The sequence below is a fragment of the Balaenoptera acutorostrata genome, chromosome 11 (assembly GCF_949987535.1).
Source record: "Balaenoptera acutorostrata chromosome 11, mBalAcu1.1, whole genome shotgun sequence".
Lineage (NCBI taxonomy): Eukaryota > Metazoa > Chordata > Mammalia > Artiodactyla > Balaenopteridae > Balaenoptera > Balaenoptera acutorostrata.
This window is the reverse complement of record NC_080074.1, coordinates 37,606,526-37,624,577: the sequence shown is the minus strand read 5'-3', so window position 1 is coordinate 37,624,577 and position 18,052 is coordinate 37,606,526. Positions and strand designations below refer to the sequence as shown.

At 36.1% G+C, this 18,052-nt stretch overlaps 1 protein-coding gene across 3 annotated transcripts in view; it reads left to right on the top strand.

The window, feature by feature from the left end:
- Positions 1-18,052, top strand: part of METTL25 (methyltransferase like 25) — a 256,001-nt gene that overhangs the window by 95,360 nt on the left and 142,589 nt on the right. For all 3 annotated transcript variants that reach the window (XM_057556528.1, XM_007194949.3, XM_007194950.3), the window contains exons 10-12: positions 15,503-15,577; positions 16,142-16,213; positions 17,772-17,880. In XM_057556528.1, the coding sequence (XP_057412511.1) occupies positions 15,503-15,577; positions 16,142-16,213; positions 17,772-17,864 (240 nt within the window). In that variant the 3' untranslated portion in view covers positions 17,865-17,880. The remainder of the gene's footprint in view (positions 1-15,502; positions 15,578-16,141; positions 16,214-17,771; positions 17,881-18,052) is intronic.

Genomic DNA, 18,052 nt, shown 5'->3' with positions numbered 1-18,052 from the left:
ATTTTAGTGATTCCATTAACATTCCTATTATAGACCCCATATTATCTTAAAATGCCATGTTACACCAAGGAACATAGAGTGGGGAAGTGGGGAAAAGCAGTGATTCTGTTCTTACATTTTGAAGACTTTTTATCAAAATGATCCCCTCCTTGATTTTTAATTTTTTATAGCCTTAACCATTTAAGGGTGATATTGTTTCACCCCTGCATAAGATACAGTTCTCTTTAAGAAGAATGTTTAGATTTCACAGTAAAGCCAAGCCACTGAAAACAAATTGTGGCAGAACATCAGCTACCTTATATCAGCAAGTATACTGTTTATAATAGATGGACTGCTTAGAATGAAATTTTACAGTAATATTCTTTGTAATTGAGTAAAGTTCAATTACTTCTGTGTAAAATATTTTAATAGAACTTTACAATTGTCTAAAATAACAAAATCCTAGTGATTAGCTTTACCTAGTCCTTAAAAAAATTAGGTATTTTTAAATTTTATCTTCTGTCCCAAACTTTGGTATCTCACCAAATTTCAGAAAACCTTTAAAATTGTATTCAGGGTTTCATATTCATGGTCCACAGCATTTTTTTCTTCTTTTGTATTAATTTCCTCTCTTTCTCCTTCCACATGCATGTACTGCACACACACGGATGCATGAGCGTACACACACACACATATCTGTAAATTTTTAAAGCATCAGATTTTAAAAGCAGCAAAACTACTATTGCTTGCTGGGCAAAGAACGAGCTGGAGCATTTGTCCATAAGAAGGGAAAATAAAAGGAGCTTATGTTCTAGAGCTTGCATGTATGTGTGTTTGTGTGCTGTATACATATGATGAATATTCAAATAAATATTACTCTCAGATATTAAGAATGAAATAGACAATAAAACTGGTGATTTAATGGGAGTGGGGTGTGTGCTGTTGAATGGACAAAGTTGAAAATCACTAAGCTAGAACCTTAGTGGAAGGGATAGAGGATAATTCAGAAAATTATCCTTAAATATTTCTCCAAAACAGGCCAGCAAAAGCAAAACTTTTTAGACCAAAATCATTTAGTTATTCACCAGCAAACATTTATTTTGAAGAATCTCCCATGTGCCAAGAAGAGTGGAAACTCTGGAGCTACAAAGATAATTAAGACATAACCCATGAGAAAAGAAAACAAGTAATTATAGCATGAACTTACAACACTAGACATATATAAAGTATGTATGCTTGGAGTGACTCACTCTGCCTGTAAGGTTTCTCAGAGGACATTGATGCCTTAGCTTAGTCTTGAAGGATGCAGGAGTTCATTAAGCAAACAAGGTGGGAAGGTAGGGAGCAAGGAATTTCAGGTGTGTGTGGTGGGGGGAATTGCTTGGGCAAAACCACAGAGAGTAAGAAACATGATTCTGGACTCAGCACAGCTGGAGCATAAAGCAAGTAGAGGAGACAGTGGTGAGAGATGAGGCCAAAGGACTAGGCACATGTGGAGAGACCAAATAAACTGATCTTTGGACATTAGATCAAAGATTAATTAGTAGTAATCATAATCACTTGGTGGTTTCAATACAAGTGGGAGGGCAACAAAAAATACAAGGAGCTCATAAACTTCCATGTAGTAATATTCAGTGGTCCCTCGGTATCTGTGGGGAATTGCTTCCAGAACCCCCCACTGTTAACAAAACCCAAGGATGCTCAAGTCCCTTATATAAAATGGTATAGTACAGTCAGCCCTCTGTATCTGTGGGTTCCACATCTATGGATATGGAGGACTGACTGTATCCAGAAATGATCTACGTTAAATGAGGTCATCTGACCCTAAAGAAACAGCGAATTCCTGATACAGTTTAAATACATAGGAAGCCTGTCATCTTTGGTGATATGCAAAGAACATGTGCATTATTCCCATAAGTAAGTTCCTGCTGCTTTTTACAACCACTATAATAACACAGGCATACCTCAGACTGTAGGTTCAGTTCCAGAGCACCGCAATAAAGTAAATATTGTAATAAAGCGAGTCACGTGAATTTTTTGGTTTCCCAGTGCATATAGAAATTATGTTTACACTGTACTTTAGTCTATTATGTGTGCAATAGCGTTATGTCTAATGAAATAATGTACATGCCTTAATAAAAAATATTTTATTGCTACCCTCTTGCACTGTTGGTGGGAATGTAAATTGATACAGCCACTATGGAGAACAGTGTGGAGGGTCCTTTAAAAACTAAAAATAAAATTACCATATGATCCAGCAATCCCACTACTGGGCATATACCCAGAGAAAACCATAATTCAAGAAGACACATGCACCCCAATGTTCATTGCAGCACTGTTTACAATAGCTAGGACATGGAAGCAACCTAAGTGTCCATCGACAGACGAATGGATAAAGAAGATGTGGTACATATATACAATGGAATATTACTCAGCCATAAAAAGGAACGAAATTGGGTCATTTGTAGAGACGTGGATGAATCTAGAGACTGTCATACAGAGTGAAGTAAATCAGAAAGAGAAAAACAAATATCGTATATTAACACGTATATGTGGAATCTAGAAAAATGGTACAGATGAACCGGTTTGCAAGGCAGAAACAGAGACACAGATGTAGAGAACAAACGTATGGACACCAAGGGGGGAAAGTGGCGGGGGTGGTGATGGGATGAATTGGGAGATTGAGATTGTCATGTATACACTAGTATGTATAAAATAGATAACTAATAAGAACCTGCTGTATAAAAAAATAAAATAAAATACAAAAATTCAAAAAGTAAATAAATAAAAATACTTTATTGCTGAAAACTGCTGACCATCATCTGAGCCTTCAGCAAGTCCTACTCTTTTTGCTGGTGCAGAGTCTTGCCTCTATGTAGGTGGTGCTGACTGAGCAGGGTGGTGGCTGCTGAAGGCTGGGGTGGCAGTGGCCATTCCTTAAAATACGGCAACAGTGGGCTTCCCTGGTGGCGCAGTGGTTGAGAATATGCCTGCCAATGCAGGGGACATGGGTTCGAGCCCTGGTCTGGGAAGATCCCACATGCCACGGAGCAACTGGGCCCGAGAGCCACAACTACTGAGCCTGCGCGTCTGGAGCCTGTGCTCCGCAACAAGAGAGGCCGCGATAGTGAGAGGCCTGCGCACCACGATGAAGAGTGGCCCCCGCTTGCCGCAACTAGAGAAAGCCCTCGCGCAGAAACGAAGACCCAACACAGCCAAAAATAAATAAATAAATGAATGAATGAATGAATAAATAAATAAATAAAAAATTAAAAAAAAAAATACGGCAACAGTGAAGTTTGACCCACAGATTGACCTTTCACATTTTCCCTGTAGCAGGCAATGCTGTTGGATAGCATTTTACCCACAGCAGAACATCTTTCAAAATTGGAGTCAATCCTCTCAAACTCTGCTGCTACTTTATAAACTAAGTTTATGTCATATTCTAAATCCTTCGTTGTCATCTCAGCAGTCTTCACAGCATCTTCACCAGGAGTAGATCCATCTCAAGAAACCACTTTCTTTGCTCCTCCGTAAGAAGCAGCTCCTCACCTGTGAAAGCTTTATCGTGAGGTTGCAGCAATTCAGTCACATCTTCAGGCTCCACTTCTAATGCTAGTTCTCTTGCTGTTTCTGCCACATCTGCAGTTACTTCCTCCACTGAAGTTTTGAACCCCTCAGAGTCATCTATGAGAGTTGGAATCAGCTTCCTCCAAATTCCTGTTAATGTTGTTATTTTGACATCCTCCCATGAATCATGAATGTTCTTACATCTAGAATAGTGAATACTTTCCAGGATGTTTTCAATTTACTTTGCCCAGATCCATCAGATGAATCACTATTTATGGCAGCTATAGCCTTACAAAATGTATTTCTTAAATAAGACTTGAAAGTCAAAATTACTGCTTGATCCATGGGCTGCAGAATGGATATTGTGTTAGCAGCATAAAAACAGCATTTTAATCTCATTGTGCATCTCCATGAGAGCTCTTGAGGTGCATTGCCAATGAGCAGTAATATTTTGGAAAGAATCTTTTTTTCTGAGCAGTAGGTCTCAACAATAGTCTTAAAATATTCAGTGAACCATGTTGTAAACAGATGTGCTATCATCCAGGCTTTGTTGTTCCATTTATAGAGCACAAGCAGAGTAGATTTAGCATAATTCTTAAGGGCCCTAGGATTTTTGGAATGGTAAATGAGGTCAGCTTCAACCTAAAGTCACCAGCTGTATTAGCCCCTAACTGACGAGAGATTTCAGCCTGTTCTTTGAAGCTTTGAAGCCAGGCATTGACTTCTCCTCTTTAGCTGTGAAAGTCCTAAATGGCGTCTTCTTCCAATATAAGGCAGTTTCATCTACATTGAAAATCTGTTGTTTAATGTAGCCACCTTCTTTAATTATCTTAACTAGATCTTCTGGATAACTTACTATATCTTCTACATCAGTACTTGCTGCTTCACCTTGCACTCTTATGTTACAGAGACAGCTTCTTTCCTTAAACTTCATGAACCAACCTCTGCTAGCTTCAGATTTCTTCTGCAGCTTCCTCACCTCTCCCAGCCTTCATAGAATTGAAGAAAGTTAGGGCCTTGCTCTGGATTAGACTTTGGCTTAAGGGAATGTTGTGGCTGGTTTGATCTTCTTTCCAGACCACTACAGCTTTCTCATTATCAGCAATAAGACTTTTGTTTTCATATCATTCATACGTTCACTGGAGTAGCACTTTTAATTTCCTTTAAGAAGTTTTCCTTTGCATTCTCAATTTGGTACCACATCCACCTACCTTGAGTTCTAGCCAAGGGTATATCAGCAGCCTCAGTCCTACCATCTACTGGTGAAAATAAGGTCAATTGCTAACCTATCTTCTGATCAGGTAGCGTGTGGGGAGAATCTCCAAATAACTATGTATCTCTCATCCAATCATACGACGCATTCCCCATGCAGTTGAAGTATGGTCCACCTTTGCGTACCTGGGCCCCTTATATAGATCTATAAAAAGATGGTTTTAATAAATAAATGCAAGAGAAGAGACAAATCTTCCATGGAAAAGAATTCTAAATAATTTATTTGGATATTGCACCCTCACTCCTTAAGCATAACTCCTCACTCCTTAAGTGTAGGCTGCAAGTTGTGACTTTCTTCCAAAGCATACAATGTGGAAAGGGGAAAAGGAGGAACATTACAGTGAAGAAACCTGACAAATACTATCTCAGCCAAGTACTCAAGGTCAATATCTACAGTGATAAATCATATTGATAGTACGTACCCTTAATATGATGTGAGGAATATCATACTTTACTTCTGTAGTCTTCCTCTCAAAACCCATAGCCCCAGTCTAATTATGAGGAAAACATCTGACAAATCCCAGTGAAGGAACATCCTACACAATGCTTGACTAGTACTCCTCAATACTGTCAAGGTCATCAAAAACAAGGCAAGTCTTGTGAGTCAACTATACTCCAATAAAAATTTTAAAAAAAGAAAAGAAAAGGCAAGTCTGAAGAACTGTCACAACCAATAGGACTAGATACAATGTAGTAAACTGGATGGGATCCTGGAACTGAAAAAGGACATTAGGTAAAAAGTGAGAAAATCTGGATGAAATGTAAACTTTAGCTAATAGTAATATATCATTATTGGTTCATTTACTATAACAAATAACTGTATTGTAAGATGTTAATAATAGGGGAAACTGGATATAGGGTATATCTAAACTCTGTTATCTTCAAAATATCTGTAAATCTAAAACTTCTATAATATGTTTATTTTTTAAAAATAATGTGAGCAAAGCTAATGTTTATTGAAACTTTGTTTTGTGCCAAACATTGTGCTAAAAGCTTTGTTTATATTATCTCACTGAATGCTAAGGATGACTTTATGAAATGAATAGTTATCCTCATTTTATAGGTAAGGAAATTGAGACATAGGTTAAGTGGATTTCTTAAAGCTCAAATCTAGGAAATTGGGGAGGAAGGATTCCAATGCAGTCTGTCTAACTGTAGAGCCAATGCTCCTTTTTGTCATATTCGTATAATTTATTAACAGACATTGAGCTCAAGAAGAATGCTTAGCATTTTTCTAAAACTAGTGTTCATCAGACAAATAAGCCTACGAGGAAGAAGAAAGAGAAAACTCTGTGCTTGCCAACAGACAAAATAAATGGACTTCTAAAGCAGATTGAAGAATTGAGGTTTGAAATAAAGGCAGAAGAAACTCAAGGAATGATGAATCTTACTGAAGCATTTAAAGAAGAGATGCTTATATCCAGAACTTTGATTCTTGAAACTTTTGCAGACAGGATGAAGTTGATCAAGCATTTGAAGTGTGTTGAATCGTAGGACATATACTAACACAGGGGTCCCCAACCCTCGGGCCGAGGACCGGTATAGGTCTGCGGCCTGTTAGGAACCCGGCTGCACAGCAGGAGGTGAGTGGCGTAGGAGCCATTGCCTTCCCTGAAACCGGTCCCTGGTGCCAAAAAGGTTGGGGACCGCTGATCTAACACATAAGCTGTATTGGAGTTAAAATGTCAAAAAAATTGTAAGAAAAGTAAGGGAAAAAACCTAAAGCTCCTCAACATGACTGCTCATTTACTGTCTCTCACCCAGTTTCTCTTTAGGACTGGATATCTCCCTGAACCTAAATGACAGCTCACTGAGCTAGCGCCCTGTTATACAGCTTAACTAATATTAATCCCTTTTTCTGGAGTCTAGGAGATGGGCAGCAGGGAGCAATGGAATTCACGACCAAAACTCCCAGCTGCCATTCAATGTGCACTTCATCTTGTAAGTTTCCATGTATGTCCTTGCCTAAGTATGATCTACACTCAGGCACTTCCTCAATTCTGATGCCTCCTTTATCTCTAGGATGTTTGCCCTATCTTGGCTCTTACTGGATTTAACACTCAATAATGTCATCTGCAAAATAAGACCATGAATATACATATGTTACAAATTGATATTAGAATTAAAAAACAGTGTCTTCATAAAATTTCCATAGATTCTCTGATCTAATCTTATGAGACTGATGGTTGAGCATTTGATTGAAAAAGTTGATTAAAGCATGAAATCATATCTTAAACACTGAATTTTTCACTTAGAAACATATTAATATAATTATATCCACCAAACTTTTGGTATAAGAACAAGGCCATTTATTTTGTTTTGTTTTTTTGCCCACAGCTTTGCATATAGTTTTACTAGTTGGATTTCTACCTTAACTTCTGTCCATCAAACATACCTGTAATGAATAGTTTACAGTATCCAGCTTTGGATTACTCAAAGTAAAGCAAAAGACTTCCACTTTTTTTTTTTTTTTTTTTTTTTTTTTTTAGATTTTTAGAAATTTCATGTAATGTCTGAAACATTTATATTAACATATTTCCATACATATTTCCATACAAATACAAATATAAGATTTTTAGAAATTTCATGTAATGTCTGAAACATTTATATTAACATATTTCCATACATATTTCCATACAAATACAAATATAAGATTTTTAGAAATTTCATGTAATGTCTGAAACATTTATATTAACATATTTCCATACATATTTCCATACAAATACAAATATAAGATTTTTAGAAATTTCATGCAATGTCTGAAACATTTATATTAACATATTTCCATACATATTTCCATACAAATACAAATATAAGATTTTTAGAAATTTCATGTAATGTCTGAAACATTTATATTAACATATTTCCATACATATTTCCATACAAATACAAATATAAGATTTTTAGAAATTTCATGTACTGTCTGAAACATTTATATTAACATATTTCCATACATATTTCTATACAAATACAAATATAAGATTTTTAGAAATTTCATGTAATGTCTGAAACATTTATATTAACATATTTCCATACAAATAACCCAATGAAAGTTTAGTATTAGTTGTTTTGTTTGTTTTTTTATACTGCAGGTTCTTATTAGGCATCAGTTTTATACACATCAGTGTATACATGTCAATCCCAATCGCCCAATTCAGCACATCACCATCCCCACCTCATCGCAGTTTTCCCCCCTTGGTGTCCATATGTCCATTCTCTACATCTGTGTCTCAACTTCTGCCCTGCAAACTGGCTCATCTGTACCATTTTTCTACGTTCCACATACATGCATTAACATACGATATTTGTTTTTCTCTTTCTGACTTACTTCACTCTGTATGACAGTCTCTAGATCCATCCACTTCTCAACAAATGACTCAATTTCGTTCCTTTTTATGGCTGAATAATATTCCATCGTATATATGTACCACAACTTCTTTATCCATTCGTCTGTTGATGGGCATTTAGGTTGCTTCCATGACCTGGCTATTGTAAATAGTGCTGCAATGAACATTCGGGTGCACGTGTCTTTTTGAATTACGGTTTTCTCTGGGTATATGCCCAGTAGTGGGATTGCTGGGTCATATGGTAATTCTATTTTTAGTTTTTTAAGGAACCTCCATATTGTTCTCCATAGTGGCTGTATCAATTTACATTCCCACCAACAGTGCAAGAGGGTTCCCTTTTCTCCACACCCTCTCCAGCATTTGTTGTTTGTAGATTTTCTGATGATGCCCATTCTAACAGGAGTGAGGTGATACCTCATTGTAGTTTTGATTTGCATTTCTCTAATAATTAGTGATGTTGAGCATCTTTTCATGTGCTTCGTGGCCGTCTGTATGTCTTCTTTGGAGAAATGTCTATTTAGGTCTTCTGCCCATTTTTGGATTGGGGTGTTTGTTTCTTTGATATTGAGCTGAATGAGCTGTTTATATATTTTGGAGATTAATCCTTTGTCCGTTGATTCATTTGCAAATATTTTCTCCCATTCTGAGGGTTGTCTTTTCGTCTTGTTTATGGTTTCCTTTGCTGTGCAAAAGCTTTGAAGTTTCATTAGGTCCCACTTGTTTATTTTTGTTTTTATTTCCATTACTCTAGGAGGTGGATCGAAAAAGATCTTGCTGTGATTTATGTCAAAGAGTGTTCTTCCTATGTTTTCCTCTAAGAGTTTTATAGTGTCCAGTCTTATATTTAGGTCTCTAATCCATTTTGAGTTTATTTTTGTGTATGGTGTTAGGGAGTATTCTAATTTCATTCTTTTACATGTGGCTGTCCAGTTTTCCCAGCACCACTTATTGAAGAGACTGTCTTTTCTCCATTGTATATCTTTGCCTCCTTTGTCATAGATTAGTTGACCATAGGTGCGTGGGTTAATCTCTGGGCTTTCTATCTTGTTCCATTGATCTATGTTTCTGTTTTTGTGCCAGTACCATATTGTCTTGATTACTGTAGCTTTGTAGTATAGTCTGAAGTCAGGGAGTCTGATTCCTCCAGCTCCATTTTTTTGCCTCAAGACTGCTTTGGCTATTCGGGGTCTTTTGTGTCTCCATACAAATTTTAAGATGATTTGTTCTAGCTCCGTAAAAAATGCCATTGGTAATTTGATAGGGATTGCATTGAATCTGTAGATTGCTTTGGGTAATATACTCATTTTCACAATGTTGATTCTTCCAATCCAAGAACATGGTATATCTCTCCATCTGTTGGTATCATCTTTAATTTCTTTCATCAGTGTCTTATAGTTTTCTGCATACAGGTCTTTTGTCTCCCTAGGTAGGTTTATTCCTAGGTATTTTATTCTTTTTGTTGCAATGGTGAATGGGAGTGTTTCCATAATTTCTCTTTCAGATTTTTCATCATTAGTGTATAGGAATGCAAGAGATTTCTGTGCATTAATTTTGTAACCTGCAACTTTACCATATTCATTAATTAGCTCTAGCAGTTTTCTGGTGGCAGTTTTAGGATTCTCTATGTATAGTATCATGTCATCCGCAAACAGTGACAGTTTTACTTCTTCTTTTCCAATTTGTATTCCTTTTATTTCTTTTTCTTCTCTGATTGCCGTGGCTAGGACTTCCAGAACTATGTTGAATAATAGTGGTGAGAGTGGACATCCTTGTCTCGTTCCTGATCTTAGAGGAGATGCTTTCAGTTTTTCACCATTGAGAATGATGTTTGCTGTGGGTTTGTCATATATGGCCTTTATTATGTTGAGGTAGGTTCCCTCTATGCCCACTTTCTGGAGAGTTTTTATCATAAATGGGTGTTGAATTTTGTCAAAAGCTTTTTCTGCATCTATTGAGATGATCATATGGTTTTTATTCTTCAATTTGTTAATATGGTGTATCACATTGATTGATTTGCGTATATTGAAGAATCCTTGCATCCCTGGGATAAATCCCACTTGATCGTGGTGTATGATCCTTTTAATGTGTTGTTGGATTCTGTTTGCTAGTATTTTGTTGAGGATTTTTGCATCTATATTCATCAGTGATATTGGTCTGTAATTTTCTTTTTTTGTAGTGTCTTTGTCTGGTTTTGGTATCAGGGTGATGGTGGCCTCATAGAATGAGTTTGGGAGAGTTCCTTCCTCTGCAATTTTTTGGAAGAGTTTGAGAAGGATGGGTGTTAGCTCTTCTCTAAATGTTTGATAGAATTCACCTGTGAAGCCATCTGGTCCTGGACTTTTGTTTGTGGGAAGATTTTTAATCACAGTTTCAATTTCATTACTTGTGATTGGTCTGTTGATATTTTCTGTTTCTTCCTGATTCAGTCTTGGAAGGTTATACCTTTCTAAGAATTTGTCCATTTCTTCCAGGTTGTCCATTTTATTGGCATAGAGTTGCTTGTAGTAGTCTCTTAGGATGTTTTGTATTTCTGCGGTGTCTGTTGTAACTTCTCCTTTTTCATTTCTGATTTTATTGATTTGAGTCCTCTCCCTCTTTTTCTTGATGAGTCTGGCTAATGGCTTATCAATTTTGTTTATCTTCTCAAAGAACCAACTTTTAGTTTTATTGATCTTTGCTATTGTTTTCTTTGTTTCTATTTCATTTATTTCTGCTCTGATCTTTATGATTTCTTTCCTTCTGCTAACTTTGGGTTTTGTTTGTTCTTCTTTCTCTAGTTTCTTTAGGTGTAAAGTTAGATTGTTTACTTGAGATTTTTCTTGTTTCTTTAGGTAGGCTTGTATAGCTATAAACTTCCCTCTTAGAACCGCTTTTGCTGCATCCCATAGGTTTTGGGTCGTCGTGTTTTCATTGTCATTTGTCTCTAGGTATTTTTTTATTTCCTGTTTGATTTCTTCAGTGATCTCTTGGTTATTTAGTAACGTATTGTTTAGCCTCCATGTGTTTGTCTTTTTTACGTTTTTTTCCCTGTAATTCATTTCTAATCTCATAGCGTTGTGGTCAGAAAAGATGCTTGATATGATTTCAATTTTCTTAAATTTACTGAGGCTTGATTTGTGACCCAAGATGTGATCTATCCTGGAGAATGTTCCGTGTGCACTTGAGAAGAATGTGTAATCTGCCGTTTTTGGATGGAATGTCCTATATATATCAATTAAATCTATCTGGTCTATTGTGTCATTTAAAGCTTCTGTTTCCTTATTTATTTTCATTTTGGATGATCTGTCCATTGGTGTAAGTGAGGTGTTAAAGTCCCCCACTATTATTGTGTTACTGTCGATTTCCTCTTTTATAGCTGTTAGCAGTTGCCTTATGTATTGAGGTGCTCCTATGTTGGGTGCATATATATTTATAATTGTTATATCTTCTTCTTGGATTGATCCCTGGATCATTATGTAGTGTCCTTCCTTGTCTCTTGTAACATTCTTTATTTTAAAGTCTATTTTATCTGATATGAGTATAGCTACTCCAGCTTTCTTTTGATTTCCATTTGCATGGAATATCTTTTTCCATCCCCTCACTTTCAGTCTGTATGTGTCCCTAGGTCTGAAGTGGGTCTCTTGTAGACAGCATATATATGGGTCTTGTTTTTGTATCCATTCAGCCAGTCTATGTCTTTTGGTTGGGGCATTTAATCCATTCACGTTTAAGGTAATTATCGATATGTATGTTCCTATGACCATTTTCTTAATTGTTTTGGGTTTGTTTTTGTAGGTCCTTTTCTTCTCTTGTGTTTCCCACTTAGAGAAGTTCCTTTAGCATTTGTTGTAGAGCTGGTTTGGTGGTGCTGAATTCTCTTAGCTTTTGCTTGTCTGTAAAGCTTTTGATTTCTCCATCAAATCTAAATGAGATCCTTGCTGGGTAGAGTAATCTTGGTTGTAGGTTCTTCCCTTTCATCACTTTAAGTATTTCATGCCACTCCCTTCTGGCTTGCAGAGTTTCTGCTGAGAAATCAGCTGTTAACCTTATGGGAGTTCCCTTGTATGTTATTTGTCGTTTTTCCCTTGCTGCTTTCAGTAATTTTTCTTTGTCTTTAATTTTTGCCACTTTGATTACTATGTGTCTCGGCGTGTTTCTCCTTGGGTTTATTCTGTATGGGACTCTCTGCGCTTCCTGGACTTGGGTGGCTATTTCCTTTCCCATGTTAGGGAAGTTTTCGATTATAATCTCTTCAAATATTTTCTCTGGTCCTTTCTCTCTCTCTTCTCCTTCTGGGACCCCTATAATGCGAATGTTGTTGCGTTTAATGTTGTCCCAGAGGTCTCTTAGGCTGTCTTCATTTCTTTTCATTCTTTTTTCTTTAGTCTGTTCCGCAGCAGTGAATTCCACCATTCTGTCTTCCAGGTCACTTATCCGTTCTTCTGCCTCAGTTATTCTGCTATTGATTCCTTCTAGTGTAGTTTTCATTTCAGTTATTGTATTGGTCATCTCTGTTTGTTTGTTCTTTAATTCTTCTAGGTCTTTGTTAATCATTTCTTGCATCTTCTCAATCTTTGCCTCCATTCTTATTCCGAGGTCCTGGATCATCTTCACTATCATTATTCTGAAGTCTTTTTCTGGAAGGTTGCCTATCTCCACTTCATTTAGTTGTTTTTCTGGGGTTTTTTCTTGTTCCTTCATCTGGTACATAGCCCTCTGCCTTTTCATCTTCTCTGTCTTTCTGTAACTGTGGTTTTTGGTCCACAGGCTGCAGGATTGTAGTTTTTCTTGCTTCTGTTGTCTGCCCTCTGGTGGTTGAGGCTATCTAAGAGGCTTGATGGGAGGCTCTGGTGGTGGGTAGAGCTGACTGTTGCTGTGGCGGTCAGAGCTCAGTAAAACCTTAATCCACTTGACTGTTGATGGGTGGGGCTGGGTTCCCTCCCTGTTGCTGTGGCGATCAGAGCCCAGTAAAACCTTAATCCACTTGACTGTTGATGGGTGGGGCTGGGTTCCCTCCCTGTTGGTTGTTTTGCCTGAGGCAACCCAACACTGGAGCCTACCCGTGCTCTTTGGTGGGGTTAATGGCAGACTCTGGGAGGGCTCACGCCAAGGAGAACTCCCCAGGACCTCTGCTGCCAGTGTCCTTATCCCCACGGTGAAACAGAGCCACCACTCGCCTCTGCAGGAGACCCCCCAACACCAGCAGGTACGTCTGGTTCAGTCTCCCCCAGGGTCACTGCTCCTTCCCCTGGGTCCCGATGCACACATTACTTTGTGTGTGCCCTCCAAGAGTGGGGTCTCTGTTTCCCCCAGTCCTGTCACAGTCCTGCAATCAATTCCCACTAGACTTCAAAGTCTGATTCTCTAGGAATTCCTCCTCCCTTTGCCGGACCCCCAGGTTGGGAAGCCTGAGGTGGGGCTCAGAACCTTCACTCCAGTGTGTGGACTTCTGTGGTATAAGTGTTCGCCAGTCTGTGAGTCACCCACCCAGCAGTTATGGGATTTGATTTTACTCTGATTGAGCCCCTCCTACCGTCTCACTGTGGCTTCTCCTCTGTCCTTGGACGTGGGGTGTCCTCCTTGGTGAAGTCCAGGGTCTTCCTGTCAATGATTGTCCAGCAGCCAGTTGTGATTCTGGTGCTCTTGCAAGAGGGAGTCTCCACTTTTTTTTTAAATAGGAAAGTAAAGGTGATGTTCTCACCTTTTCTCTTCAAAATTACACAAAAGCAACAAATAAAAAGAGAAACAGAAACACAAACTCCTTTTTTGACAAAATCAAAAAGCATATTAAATCTCAAACCATGTGCATTATGAAGTACAGTGAAGGTAAAGAGGGATGCAGAAAGACGCCAAGAGAAATTGCCCAGGGTTACATACAGATCACCAACAAAACCAACAATATAGTTCTTTAAAGTAGCATATCCTGAGGAAAAAAATCAACAACTCCTAGTTTGGAACAAATGCAATTGATGACCAGGGTGGTGCTTCTCAGTTTGACATAAAGGGGAGACAGAATATTGGAGAACCCAAGGAATCACATTGAAAAACCATGTTTGTAGGAAGCAGTATGCTGATGAGGCAGGATTGAAAAAAGATTGTGAGTTCTGAGTTGTCCTGTAACTGCTGATCTCACATGACAGGATAGAATTGAAGACTAAAGGTTATAATTCAAACACATACACAATTTTTTTGAGATGAGAGTTTTTGCTGGCTTGAAGTGCAGACCTAGATCTAGTCGAATATACTCTACTGCAAAAATTTGGTCCAGGAGGTACTCATTTGATTCAAAGATGGGCAAAACTTTAAAAAGGGTTGGAGAGAAGGCCATAATCTGCTTGGGTTCTATACCAAAGGGGAGATCTTTTCTGGAAAGCTACACTAGAAATTGGATGAGACAAAGCTTTACTTGTTACTGTTACCTACCTTTTGTATTTTTTGAATTCAAAAGAAATTTCATGTAATAGAAAAAGAATAGGGGCTTTGAAAAAATATTTAGATATTTTCGAGGAAATCTGAATACAAATCCTTTCAGATTTTGGACTCTTTTTATTCAGTCTTTCATTTGTTTTGACCACATATAATTTGACAGCAATTTCTTCTGGTGATTCTCCTTTATCAGGCCTTTCACAGAGGCATTTAACTTATAGAGAAACAACTTTTCCTTTTGCATTTATATCTCATTGGTTTTGTAATATTTATTCATGTCATATTATAATATTATAACTGGAATAACAAGTTTAGGAACAAATACAATTAATTCAGTAGGCATAAAGCTCAACTGGTGGGAACAGAAACATGTAAATGATCTAGAAAGTGGCCTACTAACCACAAAGGTTCAGTGTACTATGGGTGTCATATGTTTTAGAGAAAAAACAGAAAGCAATGCTTGTTGATGGATTTGTTAAGTGGATGTTAGAAGAAATTACCTTAAATATGAATGTATGTCCTTACTGTATTCCTTTTGCCTTTGAGTTATTCTTTAGGATATAGTTTTAGATATATTGTTTAAATTTTAATTTTGTTCAAGAACTGTTTATTGAGCTCCTACCTACTGTGCACCCCAAGCATAGAAACAAGTGAAAGTAAGTATTTCATCACTACTTGTTGAAATCAAACAAAGTTAATAGGTTGTTATTGGTGATTTTACTTATGATATACTGAAAAACCTATATTGGTACAGAAGATTTAAATGAAAGAATTTAATTATATTGACTTGCTTCATGAATATCCTTAGAGCTCTTCAGACACCTAAGGTTGTTTTAAATTGTTATGTTTGTTTTACTTTAGGGTATGTTTGATTAGAAAAAAATATTTTTAACTGTTATTAAATTTATTATTGTTGTTTTATCTTGAAGCTGCCAGAAAAAATTATAATGGACTACTACGAGAAGTATAAGCCTAGAATGAATGAGCTGGAGGCTTTTAATATGGTAAATCTCAGAATTAAACATACTAAGTTGAATATGTTGCTAGAGTTGAGTAAGATCCTATTAAATTTTTTTATGGGGCCAACCAATCTGTGTTGTTTTTCTCTTAATGTAGAAAAACCGTTTTGTATCATTTCCTGTTTTAGAACTATATCAGGTGTCAGTAATGTAATAAAGAGAACACATGGTAGATTTCTCTTAAAGTGTATTATAAATGCATGGAAAGAAGTTTTAGAGTTCTTTGAACACATATTGGTCTCAATGCAGTTATTTCACAAGCATTCCTTTTAATGAATTTCATTCTTAGTACCCCTTTAAAAGCTTTCTATCACATATGTATGATTGCTTTTGGATTCTACCCCAAAGTCACTTAAAGGACATCCTTTTCCTTTTACTATTAAAGAAAAACTTTTGATCTCTGAAGTATTTATTTTCTGAAGATGTACAATGGGTATTGGAGATTTGGCCTTATATGAGTTTCTGTAGATACATTTTCTTAAGCAAGTGTTAAGCTAGTATTTTTGTTTGTTTTAAAGTACCACTGTCCTATCTTATTCTTTCTTTTAGTTGAAAGTTGTTCTGGCTCCTTGCATAGAGACATTGATTCTTCTGGATCGACTTTGCTACCTGAAAGAGCAGGTAAATTATGTTAATTTTAAATGCATAACAAATATCTTTATTAAACCCAGTAATATAGATCTGCTTATAACTAGGATAACATTCTTTCACATAAAACTAGTAAGATAATTTTTCTCATTATATTTTCCAAGTCTAAATATTCTTTCCATCTCTTTTGAAACAAAAGCATATGTACAACAGATGTTTCCAGCAAAGCTACTATGATAAAGTTTACATTCTTTTAATTTTATGGTAATTACTATACAGTAGACAATGCACACAAACCATCATATATGACATATTGTATAGCTAAAATTAATAAAGGCCAGATGTAAAAGATATCATTTATGTGCTTCATTTTGTAAGAATCACCTTTTAATTCACTTTTGAATTTCCGGACATATACACTCTGCAGTGTAGAAATTTCTTTCTCATCAGTGATAATTGCTTCTGTTTTTTTCACAGTCTTATTTGTTTTATCTTTGTTGAATGACCAAAAAATATGATTTTTTGTTATCTTTGGGAAAAATGTGTTTTTCAGATTCTACTCTAAGCTATGATCAAAATTATGTTTTTGAGCTATTTAAAATTAAGCCCATTTGTGGATTCAGCCTTGTTTCCAGTATAAACTCTTTATTTTAATAATTTTGTTTTATCATATGGAGAGCTTTACTTCTTTTCAGCAAACTACTTGGAACAAATGGATTTTAATAAATGGTATTTTTATGGAGAAAGGCAATTTTTAAATATTTAGATAATTATGTACTTTCCTAAGCTACTAACTAATTCAAAATCACTGGAAACTTTTGGTTCTCAACTTGTTAGGTCACAGAATCAGCCTTATTTTACTAGGTACTCATCATTTCCCTTTCAAAACAATTTCCAGTGACCTAAATAAAATAGGTAGGCAAAACAGTATGCACCAAGTTTAACAGATTGGTAATGAAGTGATAGAAATCATATAATTGTTCATTTTGTTAATATTTTAAATAATATTTTACTATTATAAAAGTAATACACACTTATGTTAGAAAATTTTAAATGAAGAATATAAAGAAGAAAATTAAAAGTAATGATTATCTCACCTTTCAGCATTAGCTATTAAATTATTGATATGTTTTCTAGAGCTTCTAATATATGTTTGTTGCATGTATGTGTATGAGCATATTATTTCTACTTTAATTAAAGTTGGAATCAAATTGTAAATGCAGTTTTGCATCTAATTTGTTTCATTTGTTTTATTTAGAATTTTTCCATCTCATTAAATGTACTACAGAAGCTGAATAATGTTTCATCATATAATTTATTTAAGTAATACCCAGTTGTCTCTAGCCACTTCCAGTTTTTCACAGTTGCAGCAAGGAGTAGCCTTGTGGTTCACTCTCTATGCACATCTTTATCTCCTCAACATAAATTCCCGAAGGTGAATTTCTAAATGTTAATTTTATTCAACAAAGAATAATTTTCTTTTATATAGTTTGTTTTTCATGTAGTTTTTATATTCCAGTATGTAGTCTAACATCTCTCATTTTTATCTTCAACAAGTAGTTGCCTATTTAAATCACTTACCAATTTGCAGGATGATATTGCGTGGTCTGCACTTGTGAAGTTGTTTGATCCTGTGAAATCTCCCAGATGTTATGCCATTATTGCGCTGAAGAAGCAGCAGTGATTTCAATTGAAGCAAGGTATTAGATGTGTCTGTTTGTGGAATCAATTGGTAATTTTGCTTTTCTAAACATTAATGCCATGTTAAGTAAATATTTGAAAAACATTGCAATATATTTTAAATAGGCAATAAAATAATAGCTAACAACAGAATGCCTTAATCCATTTTCCATTGTCAAAGCATACATTAAT